At 36.7% G+C, this 26,488-nt stretch overlaps 1 protein-coding gene across 1 annotated transcript in view; it reads left to right on the forward strand.

The window, feature by feature from the left end:
• Window positions 1-924: 924 nt before the first annotated feature.
• Window positions 925-26,488, forward strand: part of LOC114662573 (putative bifunctional UDP-N-acetylglucosamine transferase and deubiquitinase ALG13) — a 122,872-nt gene continuing 97,308 nt past the window's right edge. The window contains 8 exon segments of the mRNA XM_051935405.1: window positions 925-1,238; window positions 1,581-1,664; window positions 8,423-8,473; window positions 8,559-8,605; window positions 9,278-9,350; window positions 16,768-16,849; window positions 25,825-25,880; window positions 25,882-26,006. Of these exon segments, the coding sequence (XP_051791365.1) occupies window positions 1,098-1,238; window positions 1,581-1,664; window positions 8,423-8,473; window positions 8,559-8,605; window positions 9,278-9,350; window positions 16,768-16,849; window positions 25,825-25,880; window positions 25,882-26,006 (659 nt within the window). The 5' untranslated portion in view covers window positions 925-1,097.

Here is a 26,488-nt window from a genome sequence, read left to right on the forward strand (position 1 = left end):
TACCGTGGATCTGAGCGCTTAAATGAAGCATCCTTATGCTTTAAAGGAGTTGTTTTATCAAGTGCTGAAAGAAGAGCAAAGAGTTATGATGGTGCGGGGAACCTTATCAGAACTGGGTGATGATAACAGTGGAGACCTTCAAGGTCAGTGCTATTTTTAATATACAGTATTTAAATGATGTGGATAGCAATATCAATAACAAGCTGATTAAATCTGCAGATGATGCCAGGCTAGGTGAATTGAAAGATAATGGAATCCATTGAATCATTACAGAGGGACATGGCCAGCATACAGGTTTAGGCAGATTTGTGGCCGATTACATTTAATGTAAATAAATGTAACATATAGGAAGTAAAAAAGTTTGATTTGAATACACAGTGGGTGGTGTGACATGGTGTTATTTTGGAGGAATTAGGTGTTAGGATTGGTGAGCGTTGTTAAACTAAATGACCTGTCCTCTTTCTCTAATGTTCTAATATTCTAATAGCATGAGGACAATGTGCAATCTGCATATAGATAGCACCAGGACAGTGGATCTGTGAGGCAGCAGAATAAGATAAGATGATGAATTTGTTTTCAAATATCAAAACGCCTTTTAATAGTTTGTTTTTTTTTTGCTTTTTTTACATTAAATACAAATTTCTCAATATTTCTTAAAACGTTATTAGTTATTTTTTTACATATAGAATACATATTTATATGCGTTCATGCGTATATTCATTTACTTTAAAATTTTTTCGTTACAAAGCTTACAGTACTTATCAATACCTCACAATGAGTTATGCATTTTATTTGACAACGGCATGAGAAATGTTTCAATTTAGGTCTGTGCCGTTTATGGGGCTCTTCAAATATAGAGCACCTTTGGGGTACAGGGTAGGCCCGAGACGGGGCGAGCACTCTCTCGTCGGTCGCTATCTCGCCGCACCGCATGTCCCTTGACTCGAGTAATTAGTGTGGATTGGCACCACCTGCCGCAATAATCACACAAAAATCAGTTTGTAGCAACACGCGTTTTGTTCGACATCTCTCTGTACGCGGGGAGAAGTTTTGTCATTATTTTACGGATAATGTACATCTAAAACTCTTTCATTAAGATGCAGAAAAGCTGGAAAAAGTACTTTCTTCAGAAGCCACCGAGTGAGGTAACCATGGACGAGTACCTCGCCAGTTTGGGGTTGTATCGAAAAATTACAGCTCGGGACGCCTCATGTCTGTTCCGAGCTGTGTCCGAACAGGTGAGAAGCGAAGAAATGGTTGAGATTTAAATGAATACTCCAAAAAGGAGTTTTGTCTGTTTTAATATTTTCAACTGTTTGGTAACCCAGACCTGGCTAGTTCGGCGCAAAGTTGCGAACCCTTTGGGGTCTGCGCCAGTGCGTTTGCCAGAATTTCGGGTTACCAAATACTGCACAAGAAGACCACGGCACCGCGCCTTGTGTCATTCGAGGTTGTGATGTATCTCTGAGAAGTACACTAAGTGGAGTTGAAAAGAGCGCCCTGCATTAACACGTGTACTGTATACAAAGTAACGAGGTTACAACTCTCAGGGTAGACATTTTTTCGCTTTATTCCCCCAGCTATACTACTCTCAGAACTACTACGAGCGCATCCGAAAAGCCTGTGTCATGTTCATGAGGGCCAACCGGTGCAACTTTGAGCCGGTAAGTTACGACTTTTTGTTAAGCCCTTTGATGTATAACGTATTTATTTTAGTTTGTTTTTCATTGGACGGATATTTTTTGGTATTCCAAATTGTATTTTTGTGATAATGCGCTCTATTCTTTGTTTTTTTTATTACTTGCAGAATAAAAATAAATTATTTAATAGTGTAATTATATGTCATATGTTAGGATAAAAATATATAAACTGACGTGTATATAATTGGAGGCGGATTTATTGGTACGCGTAGGTGCCCCCACGACAGAGGGCCCAGCTCCAAATTAATAAAATGACGTAGTTTTGTAAGATTTACTAACTGACTGGTCGATAGTGTCCGATATTTTGAAAATTGATTTTAGGTTTGCACACTCGAACGTCATTTTGCGGATGTATTCACTGTGGTGAATTTCTTTCTGACTAATGGTCAGCGCGTGGCCATTCAGGAATACACCTTTTTCTGTCCGTAGATGTAAACTTTTGCCTTGCAGTAAGCTCTTATTCAGAGATGTTATTAACCCTTTTAATCGAAAGTGTAATATGAAACGTAAATCTTGATCGGGAAGTGGAAAAAACGGAGCAAGGGAGAGCCAAAGTATATTGAAACAACTTTTTTGACGAGGTTGAAGATGGCTACTTACCTGCAGCTCCTAATTCTGACACTCTTGGTGCAAACTTTGGGAAGCTGCAGTTGCCCCAGGGGGAAAAAAAAAACCTCAACGTGTGTACCTGGATCAAAAGAACAGTCACTGTGATGATTAAATGGCACTGTAAAGGGTTAAAAAGCATTGGGCCATCCCAGTTGTCACAGATGTCTTTGTTAAGTTTCAGTTGAGTTTTACTCAGCCCAACATGGGTACCTTGTCTAATGTTTATACCGTCATTACTACAGTCTACTTCTATATCACACAAAACCCGTGATGGGTCGTTTACCCGCATGCACACAAAGAATCAAACTACTGTACTTCGGTTCCGTACATAACAACATTTAGCAAGTACAGATATGCATTGCAAAAATGTACTTTTTGACAATTCACTCGACAGTTTTGTGTTAAAAATTGGTAAGAAACAAGCACTCCATATAGTTCATATGTGTAACTACACCTCAAGAAATAGAATAACAACGTTTAAAAATGTATAAATGTGGAACTGTAAAAAAACTATTAATGGTTAAAAATGATTCAAAACAAATGCAAGTATATTTACATTTTAAGCAGTGTTCAGCTTCCAATATCAATTGTTTCAAAGTGCTAAATTTTGATGAATTATTGTTGTATTACTAGACTCGCAATAATACTGGATTACAAAACAGAATATCCGTACAAATATTGTATGTAATACAAAATAGTGTTAAACCCATGACTTCTCAAATTTCTGGTTCTCATTCAGTTTTTCCTCGTATTCCAAAATTATAAAAAAAATGTAACGTTAAACTCTTTTCTATATTTATAATTAATGGATATACAGTATAACTAACAAGATTATAAGTTGTATATCTGTTTTATATTTAGTTAAAAGTAATGACTAGTAAGCCAATAAAAGCAGCTTAGCCAAATGCTCAGTTTAAAGAGAATTTGTTTACAGCATTTTCCTGTTCCACACTAAAGACAAATGTTTCTGTTCAACCAATAAACAAATATTAATGCAACAGTTTACAACAAGCTTTTTGAGTTATCTCAACATCTATAAAATTAAGTAGATTCTACTAATTGAAGTGAGTTATGTGAATTAGCTTTTCCTTAACATTTGAAAGTATTTTAAACTCTGTGTTCTTAATAACTAGGAACATAAACACAAATTTTTAAGTTGGTTGAATAAAATACCTTTACTTACTCTGAACCAACTTTTTTAAGTGTCATCTATCCATTTTATAAACACTTTCATCTGGAGCAGAGTTGTGGGGCAGTCTAAGCCTATCCAAGCAAGCAGGGGTGCAGGCAGGAGCAGTCCCTCTGGACAGGGAACTAGCCTATTGCAGGGTGAACACACATGGGACAGTTTAGCATTGCCACTTTACTTAAGGACAGTGGGGAAGAAACCCACACATACACAGCTAGAACATGCAAAGTCCATCACCATACTTAATTGCCACCACCATATTATTTTAAGTTGACATTTAACATATTTACATTTTTCAAAATAGGTTTATCTCCTTTGTTAGCATTTTCAAGTTAAATTGTGCCATTACCATAAATCATCTGTTCTATCACAAACATAGGCATTTATACAGACAGTCTTGTTTAGTGGGCAGATAACATGTCTACACAAGTTCATAGTATGTTAAGTGTATGGGAACTTCTTTTGCAAATGAAGGTGGAAAAAAAATTGCATCTCCCAACCAACTTAAGTTACCACAACAATTTTTTGTCCTTTTTATACTGAATTAATGAAATGGAGTTCAGATATAGTAAGTTGAAGTAATTATTATTATTACGAGGTTATTAAAACTTATTAAATAATGTTTGCAATTCAGAAAGTTTTACTAAAACATTATATTTGAGTTTCTACCTTGCAATCAGGCCTTTAAGTATTGGCTAAAGATCCCCAAAATTATTTTTCACAGTGAAATGGAACAGTGGTCTACAATTTTGTCAGGTGAATGATTGATTGGAATCTATTATCCATCAATTGAGATATTGTTCTATGTAATGGTAATGTGTTGGGTTACGGTGTTCTTTTAGGTCTGTTTTTAAATTTTTTATGTATAAAATAGGGTTCCCATTAAGGCCTTAGTATAGAGCCCTGTGACTTGGTAATCTGCCATTGTTAATGTCAATTTATGCATCTCTGGATTGCGACAGCCAATCAGTATTAAGAGCATGGCTGAGTAAATTTCAAAATATCTTTTTCTGTGCAGCTACAATCTTTATAACCAGAATTAATTAAATTGGCCTCAGGTAGAAATAATAACATGCACTTATTGAGTTACACGTTGACTTTCTGCACCAGGGAATAATTGAAAAATTTGGATGTGAGCGTCGGTAGGCTTTGCACCCTAGGAACCAAGTTACCCGAACTGTTCTATAACATTTCAGTAATTATCCTATTACATTTCAGTAATTAAATACTGATCTTTCTGATCATAAAATAGGTAATTATGGCAACAATTGACGAGAATTCATAATTAATTGTAGAATTACGGTATTTCAGGATTCCCCTAGAGTGCCTCTAATCTCTTGCATGATTTGGCTCAAAAACTAATCGGCACTTCATCCTCTCACAACAGGCTTAAGTTTCAAGTTTGGTATTTTTCCATCCAGCCAATTTAGCTCTTTTACCATCCTCAAGAAACTGTGACACACAGACACATCATCGAGATATCCGATGTTTGTTTTCAGGGGATCCTAAAATTTCGAGATCTGTTGCAATCCAGAGATCAAAACTTTTGACGAACCTAAAACTTTTGCTCCTCCCTCATAGATGATAGGTTATGATGGGGGAGGGTGCAAAGCAAAACTAATGCAACATACCATTCTCAAACCTGATTGTGAGGGGCACAAGGTAAAGCACAGCTCACAGATGACTGGGTGTGTGATTCACACCCACAGACGTGCATCCATGATGCAGCAGTAGTCTAAATTGCTGTTTTTCCTGTATCACTAAGCTCTTTGGATGAGGCGTGAAAAGATGAATATAGGGAATGAAAAGGAAGATGCATATGTTTATTTCTGTGAATGTTCAGTTTATTACATTTCAATTGCTGGTGGGGATGAAGTGAACACAGGTTGGTAGCAGTCTTCCTCAATTAACAAAACGGAGTGGAAATTCTGAGATTAACAGAGAACTGTTTGACCAAGGAACTGAAGTATTCTGTTGGAAATGGAGAAGCAGAGTAGTATTTATGCAAAATAACAAGGTAATCTTAAACATATGGTAGAATAAGCACTTGTTTGTGCACAGAAGCTTAGCCTAAAATACAACCATTCATCTATAAGTTTTTTTCTAGAAGAAATAAGGAAATGGGTGTTTTTTTTCTTCTACTATTTGTTGTAAACATGCAGTAGAAATACTTTGTAAAAGTGGAAACTTTGCTACTTCAAATTGGACATGTTTGGTAAGGTGTAGGATTTTAGTTTGCCTTATTGCTCCATTGTTTCCAATTGTAATTGGTTGGGCAGAGATATACTTTTATGAAGTACACTCACTTAGCAAAACAAGTTTCTCAAGGGGAAAAAAACTGAATGACACAGTAGTGTAAATCTTTTAAAACAATTTTTTTAATGTTGATGCTGGGTGGCAATTTTTATATGGATGTGGGCTAATTAATATAAATAAAACGGAAAAGCTTTAATGATCTTGGATGATATCTTTATTTCTGTGCTCCAAAGTTAGGTGGACTTCTAGGTGCTGCTTGTTGCATTTAATGTTTACCCATAAGAGTTGTAAATGTGTAGAGCAAGTTATTTAGCTTGAAGAACTATTAAACATGACCTAGCCTTTGAAAAATCAACAGTTCAGAGTTTTTAAACCTCTACAGTGCAAGAATTCACACTTCCAACAAAATATTCAAATTTCTACTCTGAGGTTGATAAAATGTATTAAGATGAGCAATGTTTATAATGTGCAGTGTTAAGAGAAACAGAAACCTTAAAGGAACATACTTTAATATTTCGTTTTTTTTTTTTTTTTTTTTTTTTCTTTTTACTGATTGGACATGGCTGTGTCTTCAGTTGCCTCATATTATTCCTTCCTATAACAGTAGAATATACTTGGATGCTTACAGAAACCTCTTAAAACATGTTTAGGCAATGAACCAACAAGTGGTATCAGTAGCATTTCCAGTTCACCTAACCTACACGTGTCCCTGGACTGTGGGTGAAACCCACAGATACACAGGGAGAACGTGCAAAGTCCATGCATGGAACACCCAGGACTCCGATCCCTATCTTTCTGATTTTTTTTTTTTTTTAATTCAAATTGATGTATGTGATGTTTGAACCTGAAAATCATGTTTATTTTAACCAAATTGTACAGTAAGACAGTTGAGCAGACACTTTAGTTTGATCAGTTGGTCACTTATAGCTAAATGATTGATGCAAAAAATGTGATGAGTGGCCCTTCTCTTACAAATGAGCTGGTTCCAAAGTCGGCTGTCTGGAATTAGCTTGAATATGAAAGATCTGATGTTGAACAAACTAGTAAAATGCAAAAGTTTGCAAAAAGGCAATAGCAGTTAAAAGTGGCAGCTCATCCAGTTTATTTCAGAACTTAAAACAGAAACCTCAGAATGTAACCAGTGCCAGAAAACATGGGAGGAAAATAAAACCTGTCCTTAACCGACTGCTTCAATGTACTGTATTTTCTACCCTGCATCAGCATGCATCGTACAATGTGCGCTCCCCATTATATAGCCAGTTAGACAGTGTGATAACATTAAGAGCAGAGACTGCATTTCTGGAAGAAAATGCCACTTTACCCTACAACAATGGCCAGGCTACAGTGGGAGAGAAGCACAAGAACATTGTCTGAAACGGTCTGGTTGGAGTGACTCCTCTATACATTTACATTTAGCTGCAGTCAAACATTTTTTTTCCTTCCTTTCTGTGGGGGGGAAAGGGAGGTATTTTCTGTAAAAAAAAAAAAAAAATGCAATCTCTTTTGCAATTTAATTTTCAAAGTCAACGTGCAAGAATGTTGCAAAAATTTAAAGGACAATGAATAGAACAGCATTTGCAATTTAATTTCCAGACTGAACAGCAATGAAGCTGCTTAAAATGCAGATAAGCACTGGCGCCACCTGTTGCTCAGTGTATTTTCATTTTCTCAGCATGCAAATAGTGTGGGTCAATGGGTGGAACTTTGCACCTCTATTTGCAAATGTAAAAACAAATTACAAAAAAAAAAAAAACAACTCCAGAAAAGTTTGCACAGAAAGTTATTGTGCACCTTGTCTTTATTGACAGCACAAATGTAATATTTAGATATATCTGGAATCATTAACTTATGTTAAAAAAAGTGCAAAACAATAAAACCCCAATCGCCCAGTCCTTGCTGCCAGTGTCATGAAATTGTTCATCAGATGGGTGAAGGTCACACACTTTTTTCACTGTTTTTCCTCCTGCAGAACTATGAAGAGCCAAAGCACATCTCTAAAGTAATTGCTGGTTGGCAGAAATTAACCTTGAATCACATTAAAGTCCTTTTCAGGGTGCAGCCTTGTGCATACCTCTGCACAGACCAGTTTTTACAGTTTTGAATTACCCTTATTTAATTGTCGTGGATGTGGTAGAAAACTAGAGTAGCTGTAAAGAACCTATATGGAAAGGCTACATCTGGGTAAAGTCCTCCCATAATTTGTGGTCTATTATGAATACAGTTCGCTGTGGATCAATATTGCTTATTATTGTGATGTTCCCACATTTTGTGTATATGCATTGTAAAGCTGGAGCTGATGTTTCTGTACAACACTAAAGGGATCATAGTTTCCACCAAGTCCATACGATCTGCATATTAACTGGTCTGGTATGAGTGAGTGGTAGTGTTTTTGTGTCTAATGATTTGGTGTCCTTTGGTTCATCACCTTGCTATGTATTTCTTGAATAGGCTCTAACCACCTTCAACCATTTGGATCATCCTGTCCAAAAAAAAAAAAAAAAAAAAGGATGGATGGTTACAATTCTTGGCAATGACTGCAATATTGTTTCCAACCTCTGACTGAAATAGAAGCTTCAATGTAGAGCACTTAATAACTTTGTTTCAAAATGAAGCTAAAATAGCCATTTCAATAGGTACTCTCCTGAAAACATTTTTTATTTTCTCCTAGTTTGTAGAAGGATCCTTTGAGAAATACTTGGAGCGGTTACAAGACCCAACGGTACAATATTTATTTGTCTTTAAATGTATATCCTTTGAAGATGTTCTTTTTGTATGTGTTTAATTTTTGCTGACTTCTCTTTCAGGAAACAGCTGGTCAGGTGGAAATTAAGGCTCTTTCTCTTTTGTATAAGTAAGTTTTAAGTATTTTCATTTGCTAAGTCCTGGCAGAGAGAAATGTGATTCACCCACATTTCTGGAATTTTAGTTATATTTAGCTGACTTTAAACAGCAGTTTGACAGTTTTATATAAAAACTTTAATCCATATATATAGATATTCTATGCTGTAGTTTTCAGCTTAATGTTACTGTATATTAAGCATTTACAGTATGCTACCAGCAGAAGTGCCACATTCTGTCAAATACAATGCAGAAGCTATGTTAACATGGAGATGCTAACTACAACACTTTTAAAGTCTAGTTTCAATGGTAGAGAAGAGAACTACCAGAGTGACATGAAATTTAGAGAAGATACATTTCTGCGACTTAGTAATCTTAAAGGCCTAGCTATAAAATCCCTGAGTGGTTGTCCTTTATTCTGATGGTATTTTGTGAAGGATTACTTTTTTAGCAGTTGAATGGGGATCATTATTTTTTTGCATATTGAACAGAATTTTAGGATTTTATGCACAAGGCTGGGAAAAAACTTCCCTTTTTTTTCAAGGAGGGGAAAAGCTTCTAAACATGCATTTTCTTTCAAATGCGAAAGAAATGCAAGTTTGCACCAACTACTAGAATTTATGTTAAGAAAATACGGGGTAGTGAAGTTTTGTGTAATAGGTTTTTACCTTGTGTCTTTCTGTAGGAGATGTTTTGTTATATATCGTCATCCAGGAAAGCCACCCACAGAAATATCTGAAAAAGATTTTAAAGAAAAGGTGAGGCATACTGTTATTTAAGTCCAATGTTTATTAGGCTCACTGTTAAAGTGATCTTGAAATAGACCTAAGCAACTGATTTTTGTTAGGCTTTATCTATTTATCTTGCACTGATCTTCCTTTGTCTTCTAAAGAAACTTAAATACTAGTTTGTATACACCAACTATTCAGCAATAGCAGCACAATTGCTGAACCTTTCTTTTGTCTTGACATTATGAAATAGTTTAAAAACGTGTGTATTACTAACATCTTGAAGTAGGGGGCAACTTCCTTGGCACATGCATTGCTGGTGCTTGTTGACCCTTAAAGCTTACATAATTAAAGTAATGATGATTGATTTAATATACTCAAAATTGTGAAACTTTTGATATTGCAGTTAATTCTGTAACATGTGCTTTATAGGTCAATATTCTGCTTTTTTGCTGGTGGTGTTTTGCTTGACTTCTCACTAAATGCATTTTATATAAAATGATCAATCTTAGCTATATGTTTGTTAGCAATAGGAATTGTATTGGCATATTTTAACCTCCCCAAAAACACTTTTTGTCAAATCTTGTAGGGGTCTATTTTTTTTTTCTTTGAAAACAGTTACTCTGTGACTCTGGTTTCCATAATCCAAGGACATTGTTAGGACACTCTTTAACAGTTTCAAGTGAAAGTGGATGGAAATTATTTATGGCTTCACTTTTTTGATAAAAGTAACAAATTTCCAGTTTGGATGACTTGCCAAGTGTAATTGCTGAGAACCTGTTTATCTTCCACTTACACCTGTAAGTTTGGTTGATGCCATGTGTGAAAGGTGCTGTCTGTAAACCTTACCCGGTCGGGTCACCCACTGTATGACCGAACAGGGGGAGACAAATTGCCAGGGCTTTGTCTCAACCTGGGTGTTAGATGGCAGCCACGGATCGCCACAGATTGCAGCATCATCACTGATTTCCACAGAGCATCATGGGAATTGAAGTTTATTGGCAAAGCCCTGTGCTAGTTGTCTTCCCTTGTCCTTTTTGGAATGTGTGTCTGTGATGAAATGTTTGTGGATGTTGTTACTTGAACTAATGCCCTGATTGTTTTAGTAGCTGGTTGTAATGAATTTGTAATTGCTCTTTTTTTTTTTTTTTTTTTTTTTTTTTTTTGTACCTACACAAGCTTTTAATTTTCAAAATTTTAAGACAAAACAAACGTCTTGAATGTTAAGATAGTCTGACGTGTGCCAGCTGGGGAACTCTGCAGACCACCTCATTTAACATCCAGAAAGCAGGGCTGTACCCTGTTGATAAAAGAAGGGCACAGCCACAGGCTGTAAGCAATAAAGGCACAGTAACTACTGATCCAAGCCCTTCTGGTTAACAATGTTGCACAGGGCAAGTTGTATAGTCGGTGGGAGGTTAAAAGTTTTATACCTCCATTTATCTAGCAACCCTAGTTGATGGCTGTCCCTTTTGGGCCCATAGAGGTTTTACCTTGCACATTGTATGACCTTTTTTTAAACAAAGGAGTTATGTCATCTGCACATGACAACTGACAAGGACAACACGTTAATTTTCATCTTGTGAAGGACCTCTGGATCTTTATTTTCAGGTTTGTACATGGTCATGGTGCTTCAGTTTTAAAACACAGATATGGTTTGCTCTGTTTGGTATATTAGCATTACGAGGCTGTTTCAGGATGTTCAAAAAAACTGTAGTCCTGTTCATTAAACTACCAGCGGAACTTTTTCTGCTTTTCTTTTGTTTAGATGCATGTAGCACTTCTCATGTAGTAATGTCTCCTCCTGTTTCGTTAGGCGGCACTTTCCTGGATGGAGTTTTAATTCGCTGCATAGAATTTTTGTACTACTTGTAATGCTTCCCAATCACCTTTTGTTTCCATAAACCAGATGTTTTAAGTCATTTATATTGATATGAGTAGTGTATTGATCCTACAGCTAAAACATGAGATCCATTCATGCCTCTAAAGGCATGATCTGGGGCTGCCAGTGGCATCAGCCAGAAGAAAAGTATGTCTTGGATATGGGTTTGGATATAAGGGCCAACTTTCAGGAACCACTCTTTCAATATAATGGAGAGTGCCATGCTGACCTGTTACCAGATTCATAGGTAAACTATTCATTACCTATATCATTGTGATCCTCAGTGAGATCTGTTTTACAGTAGTTGTCTTTCACTTGCAGAAATACATTTCTTTAGAAATGAACTGCTGCACAGGAACAGACTAGAAGATATCCAAGTGACGTGGCATTGTCTGGTGACTTGTAAATGTACTTTTCTTTAAAGAAAAAACAAATGGATTCCATCCAACATGCAGGATGAAAAATTTACATTTGAATGGCTGAAACAATTTATTCACAAAACATACTTAATATGTGCAAGATGATTTACAGAAATATCTCGAGCCGTTCACCATCATGTTCAACACATGTACCATATGTGGCAAATTGTCCATAAAACTTGTATATAAGTATATACATAGCAGTACCATAACATAATTTTGACTCGCCCTGTACATGTGAGAAATTCTCTTTAAATGCTTATGTCAGTTTACTAAATCCTAACAATATGTCTGCTACAGTAGCTCTTCCAGCTTAGTATTATCACTTGATAGTCCCAGAGCTCCTAAAATCTGTCACAACTGCTGGTTCAAAGATAAGATGAAGATAAATTACACCATTCAAAATGGCTTGGGAAAACAACTGAAAGTCATTGTCTTTTTACAGATCTCAGCTTTCTTAAAAGTTGAGGCTGTAAATCCAAACTGTAGTAATTTGAGCATGTAATAAATCATGATTTGTGGTCCTAAATTTGGAAAAGAAACTGCTGACAGTTGTGTATAAAGAGCAAAAAATTGTCTGGTTAATATTGCCGGCCAGGCTGCTGCTGCAAACTGCTGTATCTACCACCTAAAGTAACAATACAATATTTATTGACTGGCAAGCAATGCTCTGAGACGAGCATGAGGAAAACCTTTCCTTTTTTTGCTAATTTTCTTGGCAGATGCACAAATATTTGTTGCTTTGTTCAACTTTTTATGAAAATCTATTTAATAAAAAACAACTCACAACTAATTATGCATCTTCTGTAACAATTGCCACAGTTGTGCCACTCCCTTAAATCCTTTAATTCTCCAGAGTAACAGTAAGCTTTTAGTTATGAGCAGGTTTGTGTTTTTTTAATCTTAAATGTAATACTCAATTAATAGACCAAACCTTTTAGGTGACTTTCAGTTTTGTTTTCAGAAGCAAATAGTCCCCCAACATCTGCATTTGCTTTTCTGTACTGTGTGTGTGTGTGGGGGGGGGCGTTGTGTGTTTTTTGTAATTGTCCTCATTTCTACCTCATCATCACTGTTCATTTTGAGAGGTGTTGATGCATGGGTTTGTATATCACTTAAATTGAACATTAATGTAGAGACATCTTATTGTCCAAGATAGATTTTTAAAAACTATATCAGTTTATTAGTATAAAGATAATTCTGAGAGGGGTGGCACAGTGGGTAGCGCTGCTGCCTCGCAGTTGGGAGACCTGGGGACCCGGGTTCGCTTCCCGGGCCCTCCCTGCGTGGAGTTTGCATGTTCTCCCCGTGTCTGCGTGGGTTTCCTCCGGGCGCTCCGGTTTCCTCCCACAGTCCAAAGACATGCTGGTTAGGTGGATTGGCGATTCTAAATTGGCCCTAGTGTGTGCTTGGTGTGTGGGTGTGTTTGTGTGTGTCCTGCGGTGGGTTGGCACCCTGCCCGGGATTGGTTCCTGCCTTGTGCCCTGTGTTGGCTGGGATTGGCTCCAGCAGACCCCCGTGACCCTGTGTTCGGATTCAGTGAGTTGGAAAATGGATGGATGGATAATTCTGAGAGTGTTGGTACACTGAACAGATTTTATGTAGAAGATCCAGTAGCTTCTTACCTAAAACTTGAGTCGAACAAGAATGCTTAGTGTACTATAATATAAAATTGATATTTTAGACTAGTCCAATAATACTTCTTTTAATATTCAATAATCTTTTGACTTCCTAAGTTTTCTTAAGAGTTAAAAGCAAAGGAGAGCATTTTTCAGTTAAATTCTATCCTTGTCCTTGTGTGGCAAATCTCTAGTATCGCAATCTTTAGGGAATATGAAGAATATTAAGGAAGCAATAGTGACATGACTTCACACATTAGCTTGCTGCTCCTCCTAATGCTCTCTGAGATGCATCATTAACTTATTTTGATTTTAGGCGTGTATCCTTTTTAAAAGGTGATGTGTGTCATGGAACATGTGATACTTTGGAAGTATTTGAAATCATATTTGTTCAACCACGGACTCTGGATGTATTAAAACAATGCACTCTGAACGTTTACTTATGCAGTGTTGTTAGAATGTTATGAATGGTGGTGTTCTTAGTTGTACTTTTTTCTTTTAATCATTCCAGTACTACAAGAGCTGCAAGTCGGGTAACACAATAGATGCGGAATCTTCACTGTGATTATTAGAATGGTTATGTCTACTTGTTGAAGTAAAATCTAGTATAGTATACAGTCCGTATCCTTCACTAAAACTCCTCATATGTTAGTGTGGTAGCACACATTATTATCTACAACATAAATTGTATATTATTGTGTAACCATTTAATGTTAATAAATAAACCCATTAATAGGTCCCCTCCACACAGTCTCTGCAGTGAAGCATTCTCTCTTCACTTTTAAAAATTGTTTTCACAAGAGGCAGTCAGGCTAAAGATGGCTTAATTCACTTCATAAACATTTTTCCAAAATTTCTTAACTATATTTCATGCAATGTTCCAACTGTAGTTTGACACCAAGCTCGAAATTGAGCTCCGGTGCATCCTGCTTCCCCTGATCATCCTTGAGATGTTTCTGCAGCTTAATTGGAGTCCACCTGTGGTAAATTCAGTTGACTGGACATGATTTGGAAAGGCACACACCTGTCTATATAAGGTCCCACAGTTGACTGTTCATGTCAGAGCACAAACCAAGCATGAAGTCAAAGGAATTGTCTGTAGACCTCCGAGACAGGATTGTCTCGAGGCACATATCTGGGGAAGGTTACAGAAAAATTTCTGCTGCTTTGAAGGTCCCAATGAGCACAGTGGCCTCCATCATCCGTAAGTGGAAGAAGTTCGAAACCACCAGGACTCTTCCTAGAGCTGGCTGGCCATCTAAACTGAGTGATCGGAGGAGAAGGGCCTTAGTCTAGGAGGTGACCAAGAACCCGATGGTCACTCTGTCAGAGCTCCAGAGGTCCTCCGTGGAGAGAGGTGAACCTTCCAGAAGGAGAACCATCTCTGCATCAATCCACCAATCAGGCCTGTATGGTAGAGTGGCCAGATGGAAGCCACTCTTTAGTAAAAGGCACATGGCAGCCTGCCTGGAGTTTGCCAAAAGGCACTTGAAGGACTCTCAGACCATGAGAAAGAAAATTCTCTGGTCTGATAAGACAAAGATTGAACTCTTTGGTGTGAATGCCAGACGTCACGTTTGGAGGAAACCTGGTACCATCCCTACAGTGAAGCATGGTGGTGGCAGCATCATGCTGTGGGGATGTTTTTCAGCGGCAGGAACTGGGAGACTAGTCAGGATAAAGGGAAAGATGACTGCAGCAATGTACAGAGACATCCTGGATGAAAACCTGCTCCAGAGCGCTCTTGACCTCAGACTGAGGCGACGGTTCATCTTTCAGCAGGACAACGACCCTAAGCACACAGCCAAGATATCAAAGGAGTGGCTTCAGGACAACTCTGTGAATGTCCTTGAGTGGCCCAGCCAGAGCCCAGACTTGAATCCGATTGAACATCTCTGGAGAGATCTTAAAATGGCTGTGCACCGACACTTCCCATCCAACCTGATGGAGCTTGAGAGGTGCTGCAAAGAGGAATGGGCGAAACTGGCCAAGGATAGGAGTGCCAAGCTTGTGGCATCATATTCAACAAGACTTGAGGCTGTAATTGCTGACAAAGGTGCATCGACAAAGTATTGAGCAAAGGCTGTGAATACTTATGTACATGTGATTTCTCAGTTTTTTTATTTTTAATTTGCAAAAACCTCAAGTAAACGTTTTTCACGTTATCATTATGGGGTGTTGTGTGCAGAATTCTGAGGAAAAAATGAATTTAATCCATTTTGGAATAAGGCTGTAACATAAGAAAAGGTGGAAAAAGTGATGCGCTGTGAATACTTTCTGGATGCACTATAATATAATATGTATTTTATATGTACATTTTATATAAATAAAAAAGGGGTCATTGTCTATAGTAACCAGTGCGAGAGTGGGTGAAAAGTTACACTCCTAAAGCGGCTGTTTAAAAAAGAGAAAATCATAAATGGCCGTCCTAAAAGATTCAAGATTCTTTTTTACTAAGCAACTGGCTACTAGGTTTTTGCTTATCCAGTAACTAGATTTGGATTTTTTTTTTTTTTTTTTTACAGTTAGCTAGCACTGAGCTGTATCAATATATAGCAGTAGTGCAGAGTTTTCATTCCATCCTGTGAAGACGTATTTCTCAGTTTTCTTTTAAGTGAACATTAGTATTCTTGGAAATAAAGAAGGAAGTCTCATCTGTAAGGCCAATTTCAGAATGAATTTTATTTTGCTTCAGAAATTTGTGGTGGTTGGCTGTGTATTCAGACTTTATGGCAGTTAATTTACTTTTCTGGTTAAATAGTGACCTGTACAGATAGAAAGACTTGTCTGTTATTGTGCGAGTAAAACATGCATACCTTGCATTTATATGCATTTTATATGTAAGGTTTTGTTTTCTAAAACTAAATGGCTTAGTTTTTCATGTTGTATTTATCGTTCAAATTTTAAGTATTTGTTTTTTTATATCACTGCCTTATTTGTGAATTTTACAAATGTGACTTCATTTAGTGGTGTATTTAGTGTGTTGTATTTTAAACTTGTGTCCAAAAGAGAATTTTTTAATTGGTTACATAATATGGTGTCCATTTTCAAAACCGGTCTGAATGATATTTTGTAAAGGTGCAGGGTATGCTGCAGTGTATGCCAGCAAATTTAGGAGGGTACTATATTTCATCAAAGAAAACATTACACTTTAATAGTAACAAAATGGTTGCATCCCCATAATCCTCTTTCTATACTCCAAGTCTATACCCTATCAAATTTTTACCAAGGACATTTTGTTGGCCCATCTGGGCATTTTATTTGAACACTTGGGTTATTTTAATTTGTACAACTGTAATCTGTTGGAGTATATAAATGAATGAATGATGTTGCATGATGTGTTCTGTATACAGTCCAATATTGCAGTACCTGTGATATAAAAATTCAATATGAAAAACTTAATACAATCTAATTACAGAAAATGTGGGAGATGACGATGTTTTGAGTGGATATAGATGGAAATATGCAAAGAAAAGTTTTGTTCTGGATGGTTGTGCCACATTTATGATACCATTGTTGCTTTTCAGATTCTTCTTTGCTGTTCCAACAATGGTCACTATGATTGCGTGTATCCAAAGCAGTATCCTATAGATGCAGCTGTGTGCCAAGGTATTTAGTCTAAAGTTGATATTTTATGTTTTCATTTGTGCCTTACTCAAGTCAATAGAAATTTTAGTCAAACCAAATTGAATATTAATGAGTAGCTATATTTTTTGGCTTTGCCTAGGAAGTTTTCTGTTAATGAGATGCATCAGATGTACTTTTTTTTTATTTTTTTTTTTTTTTTTTATTTTGTAAACAATATTTGTAGAGTTGTTCTGTTTTTTTTTTTTTTTTTTTTTTTTTTTTTTTTTTTTTTAAACTTGTGGCTAATATTCGTGCACTCAAACCACTTATTATTGAACATGCTCCATACAATTGCCCATGAGTGAAACATTAGATCAACCCTTGTTATTCCTAGATACTTGGCTGTTGTTGATGGTCCTTGCAAAACTTTATTTTACAGGAAACTGTATGCTTTTTGAATTGAAACAGGTAATCAGTAGGTGTAATGTCAACTTGAATATACATTGTTATTAGAAGTGTATGACTTTCATTTGTTTACGTTATTCACGAAAGCATTTATTTACATGGTTGGGTAACCATATAACCTCCAAGCTTTTTTGCCCTAGATGTACCATTCTGCCAAATTTTAGCTTTTTAGCTGAACCTGAAATAGTGTTTTAATTGAACTTTATCTTTCGCTCTATATATAACTAGCAATATACCCGTGCTTCGCAGCTGAGAAGTAGTGTGTTAAAGAGGTTATGTAAACATATATGTACATATCTACATATACACCTATCTATCTATATACACATACACACATAAACATATATATATATATATATATATATATATATATAATATGTAATATATAAATAAATATACACACATACAGACACATATACATATTTACATAGACATATCTACACATATATAAATATATATAGCCAAATCCCCGCGCTTCGCAGCGACGAAGTACTGCTTTTAAATTTTTATTAAGAAGAAAAGAAAACCTTTTTAAATTGAGGGAAAATATACCAATAACAATTTAAGGATCTGTTTTTTTGTGAAGCTGCCTTTACACAGCCTCTCCGCTGTTTTATAAACGAACGCCATATAAGGCCTTCCTTTCTCCTTGCTAAGCGGTTCTGTATTGTTTTATTGTTCGTTTATTACGATTGTTATAGTTATTGTGTAGCTATTTGAGACTCACTTTTCTGTTCAGGTACCCATTTCCTTTATGTAGTCCGCGTTTCCAAAGTACCTGCACTCATGAATATGTCTGTATGCGTCAGTCGCTTCATATTCTTTTCCTACATTATCAATTGTGTAATGTGTTTTTTGAACTGGTTTGATTCATTGAAGTGATCACTCGTGCTGCGCTCAGTCAGTTCACGTGAGCCGCTCTCTTGTGTGATGTTGCGATGTCCACAGCTTTATTTAATGTTAGCTAAGACCCGGCACTTAAAAGTTTCTCACTACAACAATTTTAACTCCGTTACAAAGTGATCCAAAGTCTCGTTTATACCTTGTGTCTTCTCATTAAACTTGTATGTCACGAATATGGTATTGCAAGCGGGAGCGTTTCTATAAACTTAATTTAAACTTTCGGTTTACACCTTGCTTTGTTTCCGCAGTAGCTGCACTTATGAATATGCTTGTATGCGTCACTCGCTCGCTTCTTATTGTTTCGCTGCCTTCTCAATTGTGTAATGAATGTTTTCTTCAGCGCTCTTTGGGGCTCTTCCTTGTTTTCTACGTACTGCGCTCACAGTCAGTTCACGTGATTACGTGGGAGGTGTGATGACGCGATACGCAACTCCGCCTCCCACGGCCATCGAGCTGCAGTCTATTACAGTATATGGACAAAAAAGAGGTTCCAGTTATGACCGTCACACGTAGAATTTCTAAATGAAACCTGCCTAACTTTTGTAAGTAAGCTGTAAGGAATGAGCCTGCCAAATTTCAGCCTTCCACCTACACGGGAAGTTGGACAATTAGTGAGTGAGTGAGTGAGTCAGTGAGGGCTTTGCCTTTTATAATAGCAAGGCAGCTTCACTGTTTAACGTGATCATCACTTTCTTGTATCCACCTTCCTTACATAGTCTTTTGCCATGAATGTAATGAACCTCCTACTTAAAAGCTTTAACAGATTTTTCAGTTTTGAAAATGTTAGAATAAAACTCTGTTATGCAACACTTCCTGATGCACTTCTATGTTTATTGCAAGAAGCAAACATTTTGACGACAGGCCATTTGGCATGTCATAGCTTGTTAATTCTGTGGTCGAAATGCCACATCTTATAAAAGAAAGAAACGTCCTCTAACACAGGCATGTCAAACTCGCTACCATTGGTGGGCCGCTTCGACTGCCATACGTGCATCAGCGGGCCGCACTGTAACTTATACTATTTATACAGAGTTACTGTAGCTTTCTTTCCAATACTGAAAACTTTAAAATATGTAACACTTAAGTTTAAAGAAAAGCAATTTATTTCCATACAGTCTCCATATAACAGTGTAGAATTAGAGTCTTAGCCTCTTAGCTAGGTCCTTATTATATTCTATTCATTATATTATATTCATTGCTTATATAGGAGTCTTACAATCTGAGATCTATTTCTTTTGTCCCGACACTTGGCATCTCTTGTTAGTAACCAGTTCGTCGATATCAGGCTTGAAATCTTGTGCAGCTGCAACTTTTATGAGGGATGAAAGGTGCTCGACGGTAAGTCTTGAGCGATGTGGGGTTTTGGTAGCTTTCATTAACGAAAACAATTGCTCACAAAGGTAAGTGCTTCCAAACAGACAGTACTCTCGATGCCAACTTACAGATCTGCACATACGAGGGTGGCAGGTAAGCATACAAGCCTGGCACACCAACTTAGTTGTATTTTGCCTTCAGAATAGAATCTGACGGCACTTCAATCAATTCCATTTGGATATTCTCAGGCGCGTTCTCATCATTGTAAGAGAACAGCGCAATGCCATGTTTGTGTGAACTGAAAATCACGAAAATGCTCACTGAATTCATTGCTCAGTAATTCAAGTCGGAAAACAAATCCTCCAAAAATCAAATTTTACTTTTACTTCGTTTACTTCAAAGTTTATATTGTAAAATAAGCCGATATGCAAAAAGCCACCTGACCTACAATAATTTTACAAACTCAAAATCACAAAAATATGTAAATAAACAACTCGCCAACTTCTCGCGTCCACTTCAGATCTTCAGCTGTAGTCTGCACTAACTGTTCGGTACAATACTAGCACAAAATTACATGAAACTGGAGCAAAAAAAACGTGAAAATATGCGGGCTATTACTACTCGTGATGGTCAGTTCTGCCCAGTGGCCAGTCTCAGCAGCCCAGTCAGTAGTGTAGCCTTAGCAGGGGCGGTTCTAGGCTCGTGGCGGCCCTGAGCAGAGAGAGAATCGGGGGGGCCCCTTTGCCTGGCAATATCAATACGGTATCTTATGCACGGCGGATGGCCACATCCATTGCGGACGCTGCATAGCCGCCTCGTGCTCATGACACACTTCTATATACGCGTGTCCATAACTTGAAAACCAAGTGGCGGCCCATGATATTCTCATTACGGCAGAACGTTATAATACTACATATAGCTTACTGCTCCGACTCTAGCGACATTTGTAAATACAGCGTACTAATTAACAAGAAACACTGTTTTTCGGCCACATTGCCGTCAGCTGTGTCGTTATTTTCTCTTTGTTTTATATTCAATATATATTGGCGTGGCGGACCCTGGGATTTGGCGGCACTGTGCAGATGCACAGTTTGCACATGCCTAAGGCCACCCCTGCTGCAGCCTAGCACTTCAGTTGTGACGCTGCGGCTCATTAACTTTGGTCAAGGCTCGTGGCTATACTAGCAGATGACGTTTCCGGTACCGTAATGCCATGGGAAAACGCTCTTTTGTCAGAAGGCAGAAGTAAGAAAAGTCAATAAGTAACACCAAAGATGCAGAATGATTCAATCAAGAACTATAGTAATAATTTTGTACAAGTTCAGTGCTAACTAGGATCTGTCATGCGGGCCGCACAGATTTCTGTTGCGGGCCGCATGCAGCCCAGGGGCCGCGTATTTGACATGCCTGCTCTAACAGGACAATTTAACGAATCGGGCAGGAGAAAAGTTGTTCATTGTATCTTTTAATTACTCCACGGCAAAATGCCTTGGAGGGAGCATTCTTCAAAAGCAGTCTGTTACAGCATGATCATAGTGGTCCGAATGGTCAGAGAAACAAAGAATAGAGGTTCATTTTATAAACTGTACATACAGTGTCAGTCAATACATATATACATTTTACTCTGGTTGGTTCGTTGGTTTACACCCAAATGATTTAGATAAAATAAAAGTCTATTATATTCTGGTGGTTCTTATACCTTTTGAGATGAGCCACCACCCTTGAAATTTATGTGCATATAACAATTGTCCATTCTCGTTTATAGGAAATCTGCTGATTTCTTAGTCAGCCTTCAGTACGTTTTGTATATTACATCAACCTTTCTTCTGGTTCATTCTTTATTTACTTGACCGCCTCAGTATTTCTCCTAAACCAAATCTTATATTTCAGTGTACATTTTGTTGTTCACTTGACCGTTATTTGGTTTCCCACATTTATTAACCCTTTATGCTATTTCTTTAAATTGAATACTATGTTACCCTATTCTTCCACAATCCCTATTTTGCTCCTTTGCAGGATGGTATCAGATGAAGATGTAAAAGTACATAAAGAATTGCTATAGACTACACTACTAACCATTTAGTATCTGCGGTGTTCAGTAGGATGAAATGGATTCTAATGATGTGTTATGGAGAACTATTTCAAGATTAATGTACAACTGCTACATAACATTTTTGGTTAGAGCAGATCAACAGTACCCAAAGAAAATGTATTTATTCCTATGGAAACATTTTATGGAAGTATTTGAGCATAAATATGAATATTATTCTGAAGAAAACCGTATAATTGGCTGTAACATAGAATGAAAATCAGATCATGCAGTAAACAAAAATTAATATTTACAATTTAGCTCCAATAAGTGCTTATTCGAAGATGATGGCATGTTCTATATTCATCATAGTAATGATTTGCAACTTTTGCATTAAGTACACACTTTCTCATAAGAGACACAGAAATGTCTACTTTGCTTCTTGATTGTTACTAAGAACATAATCTACAGTTAGGTCCATAAACATTTGGACAGAGACAACTTTTTTTCTAATTTTGCTTCTGTACATTACCACAATGAAGTTTAAATGAAATCACTCTGATGCAGTTGAAGTGCAGACTTTCAGCTTTAATTCAGTGGGGTGAACAAAACGATTGCATAAAAATGTGAGGCAACTAAAGCATTTTTTTAACACAATCCCTTCACTTCAGGGGCTCAAAAGTAATTGGACAATTGACTCAAAGGCTATTTCATGGGCAGGTGTGGGCAAGTCCGTCGTTACGTCATTATCAACTAAGCAGATAAAAGGCCTGGAGTTGATTTGAGGTATGGTGCTTGCATGTGGAAGATTTTGCTGTGAACAGACAACATGCGGTCAAAGGAGCTCTCCATGCAGGTGAACGAAGCCATCCTTACGCTGCGAAAACAGAAAAAACCCATACGAGAAATTGCTACAATATTACGAGTGGCAAAATCTACAGTTTGGTACATCCTGAGAAAGAAAGCAAGCACTGATGAACACAGCAACGCAAAAAGACCATGGACATCCACGAAAGACAACAGTGGTGCATGATCGCAGAATCATTTCCATGGTGAAGAGAAACCCCTTCACAACAGCCAACCAAGTGAACAACACTCTCCAGGGGGTAGGCATATCGATATCCAAGTCTACCATAAAGAGAAGACTGCATGAAAGTAAATACAGAGGGTGCACTGCAAGGTGCAAGCCAATCCTAAGCCTCAAGAACAGAAAGGCTAGATTGGACTTTGCTAAAGAACATCTAAAAAAGCCAGCACAGTTCTGGAAAAACATTCTTTGGCAGATGAAACCAAGATCAACCTCTACCAGAATGATGGCAAGAAAAAAGTATGGAGAAGGTGTGGAACAGCTCATTATCCAAAGCATACCACATTATCTGTAAAACACGGTGGAGGCAGTGTGATGGCTTGGGCGTGCATGGCTGCCAGTGGCACTGGGACACTAGTGTTTATTGATGATGACATAGGACAGAAGCAGCCAAATGAATTCTGAGGTGTTCAGAGACATACTGTCTGCTGAAATCCAGCTAAATGCAGTCAAATTGATTGGGCGGTGTTTCATGATACAGATGGGCAATGACCTAAAACATACAGCCAAAGCAACCCAGGAATTTATTAAAGCAAAGAAATGGAAAATTCTTGAATGGCCAAGTCAGTCACCTGATCTTAACCCAACTGAGCATGCATTTCACTTGTTGAAGACTAAACTTCAGACAGAAAGGCCCACAAACAAACAGCAATTGAAAGCCGCTGCAGTAAAGGCCTGGCAGAGCATTAAAAAGGTGGAAACCCAGCATCTGGTGATGACCAGGAGTTCAAGACTTCAGGCTGTCATTGCCAGCAAAGTTTTTTCAACCAAGTATTAGAAATGAACATTTTATTTCCAGTTATTTAATTTGTCCAATTACTTTTGAGCCCCTGAAGTGAAGGGATTGTGTTAAAAAAATGCTTTAGTTGCCTCACATTTTTATGCAATCGTTTTGTTCGCCCCACTGAATTAAAGCTGAAAGTCTGCACTTCAACTGCATCTGAGTTGTTTCATTTAAAATTCATTGTGGTAATGTACAGAACCAAAATTAGAAAAATGTTCTCTGTCCAAATATTTATGGACCTAACTGTACTTGCACAGTGGCTCGTGGATTGATTGGGGATGATCATCAAGTTCTGATGTTCAGAGTGTGTGTGGTATTAGGTTTCTTAAAGCTGGGATGGGAAGAAAGCTCAAGCAATAACTGTGTTAATCTATTCAATTGCTCCTGTCCTCTTGAATATCTCATTTTAACATAATAGATGACATCTACTTAATCTAAACAGTAGTTTTTGTTGTGTATTAATATGAAAGGATTGAGCTCAGTCAGTCTTTTTCCTCATGCCTTATTCTTCTTAGTGTTGGGATTGGTTTACAAGCTTTTTGTTCTTTATCATTTTTCTTTTAAGTATAATATGGAAACTTGTTGAATAAATGTGATGCTTCTGGATTAGATAAATTAGAAAATCCATCCACATTTATTTGTAAGCATAATTTTTTTTATAATAGAATATTTGCAATAAAGTGTGTGTTTTGAACAGAAGTGTACTGTATTTGTGTGTCATAAATTTGAAGTGTCTTTTGAGCAGGAGGCTACATTTAAAGCCTAGTTTCTTGACTTCCCTAATGCTTTCAAAAAATTAAGCAAGCTAAATGCACTTTATGATATTCAATATATAAACTGCATTATTAGTGTGTTTAGTTTGAAATGTTTAAAACTGGTCAGCCATCCATAATAGGTGGCCATACTTGTTTGTTTTTTTTAACCTGCTTGACAGTACTTTTTTGTTTCCCTGACTAGTTAAGTTAATAATCTTATTAGTTCTTTTGTATGAGTTCATAACCATCCAAATAGGGCAACAATAAGAAAAAATATCTAATTCATTTTGATGAAATGAATTTTTGTAGTGGCTTTTAGAAACCACAAGGTGGAAGTATTATCTGAAAATTCCTTGGTGAAGGAAAGACTTAATGGACCACTCAAGTTGTTTAAATGAAGAGCCTTCCTTCTGCTTTTGATGAATTCTGTTTGTTTGCTTCTTTATATGGTAAATGGAACAGTTTTGTAGTGTTTTTTTTTAAATTATATCTATTGTATTGGACTTACCTAAAGTTCTAATCGGTACCAATATAATAAATGGAATTGGGCAAGTATAACAAAAAATGTTTGCTTTATATTACAAAAAAAAAAAAAAAATTTGTAATAGTGATTTGAAGATTTTCCTAATCTGTGTTTAGTCTTTCCAATACTTTTCATTAAAGGCTAGCATTAATCTGAATAATTTTTGGAATGATTTAAATTGATAGTAGGCATAGAATAAACCAGAGGGTTGAGAAAATGTTGTTTATTTGTGCTTTAACATTATTGGTTCAGTTCTTCAGCCATGAGCATACTTTTCAACATATTCTGAACTCCTTCCAAGTAAATGCCAATTTCTCTAAAATCCATACTTTTAATACAAAGGTGTCTTGTGTAATTTTTATTTGGAATTACTAAAAGGGTATCTGAACCACATATCTAGCTTTTCTAGAATTCATTTTCAAAGTGTTTTATTTTTATATATTCAGTTTCTAAATATAAACTTTATAATATTGTATATAAATAATCTATAGGTTCTCCTTTTAACATGATCTGTAATTTTGTGAATACCATCCCATTGTTTAATGTTCTTATTATACTCGGTTAAAATGTATATAGTGATTTTTATTAGGTAATCCTATGTAATTACATGATGGACAGATATATACTTTTAGCAATTATTGGGAAAATCTGAGCTGAAAATTACATTAATTGGGAATTTCATGTTGGCTCCTGTGTAGATTGGGTGCATGAGTATGAACTATGATTGACTGGTAAATTGCACAGGGCTGTGTGGTGCCTGCATCCATTGTTCCTTAATTGTTTTGTTTTTTTTTAATTCTTTTTTTAACATATAATATTGCTTCTCTTGCTGATTTGAAACAATGACAAAAACCAAAGCATACATACAGTTCAAGCTTTCACTTGTAAAAGTCGTCTCTATGAAATTTTCACATTAGAGACCTGATGTTATAGCTTTTGTTTAGTTCTGTACAAATTCTATGGTATTTTTTTACAATTCTAAATATGAATTGGATGGTATTATCACCACATCAGAATATGATTTAGGGTGCTAATTTTATGTGCTACTTTAATTCTTCAGTAGTGACATGTGCATTTTCTTACTGTTTTGTCATACAAAGATATCATTTGATTTAGTCCCTATAGAAGTGTTTTAATTTTTAAATTTCCCTTTGAAGCTCTTCTTTATGAAATACTGTACAAAGATGTGTTTGGCATTGAAGAGGAGGAAATTTATTTATGCACTAGAAGCATTTCATACTGGTGGCAGGAGATACAGGAATAGTATGTCTGTTGGAAGTGAAGATGCCAGCTTTGATACTTGTGAAGAGAAGAACCAAAAATCTTTCACAGAAAATTGGTAAGAGTCCCAAAATCCACATTTTCTGTTTTTTGAATTATTAGAAGTGACTAAAACAATGGTAAACCGAAAGAATTAAACAGAAGGAAATAGGGAATTTATAATATACATCAAATTGTCACACTTATTCCTTATTTTATTTTGTTTTTATTTAGTAAACTTGTAGTTTTTAATACCATGATAAGCTGTTTTCTTAAGTTATGAAGGTAAAAGTAGTAGTTTTGAACAATTACCCTCCACTATGGAGGATGAGGAGTTTGGGAGCATGCGCTTATCGTGTGTTGCTGCCCCTGCTGCTCGACAAACCACCTGGATTGGGACTGGAGTGCAGCGGGTGACATCTCAGCACTCCACTGATTTTCTTTCTCCATAAAAGTATAACTAACCATCATTTAGTCCTCTGACTTCACATGCCAAAACTTTGAATGGGCTTGAGATCTGTATTTTGAATTATCAGACACTCTTCAAGAAACATGTAAACT

Source organism: Erpetoichthys calabaricus, chromosome 12, assembly GCF_900747795.2.
Source record: "Erpetoichthys calabaricus chromosome 12, fErpCal1.3, whole genome shotgun sequence".
Classification (NCBI taxonomy): domain Eukaryota; kingdom Metazoa; phylum Chordata; class Cladistia; order Polypteriformes; family Polypteridae; genus Erpetoichthys; species Erpetoichthys calabaricus.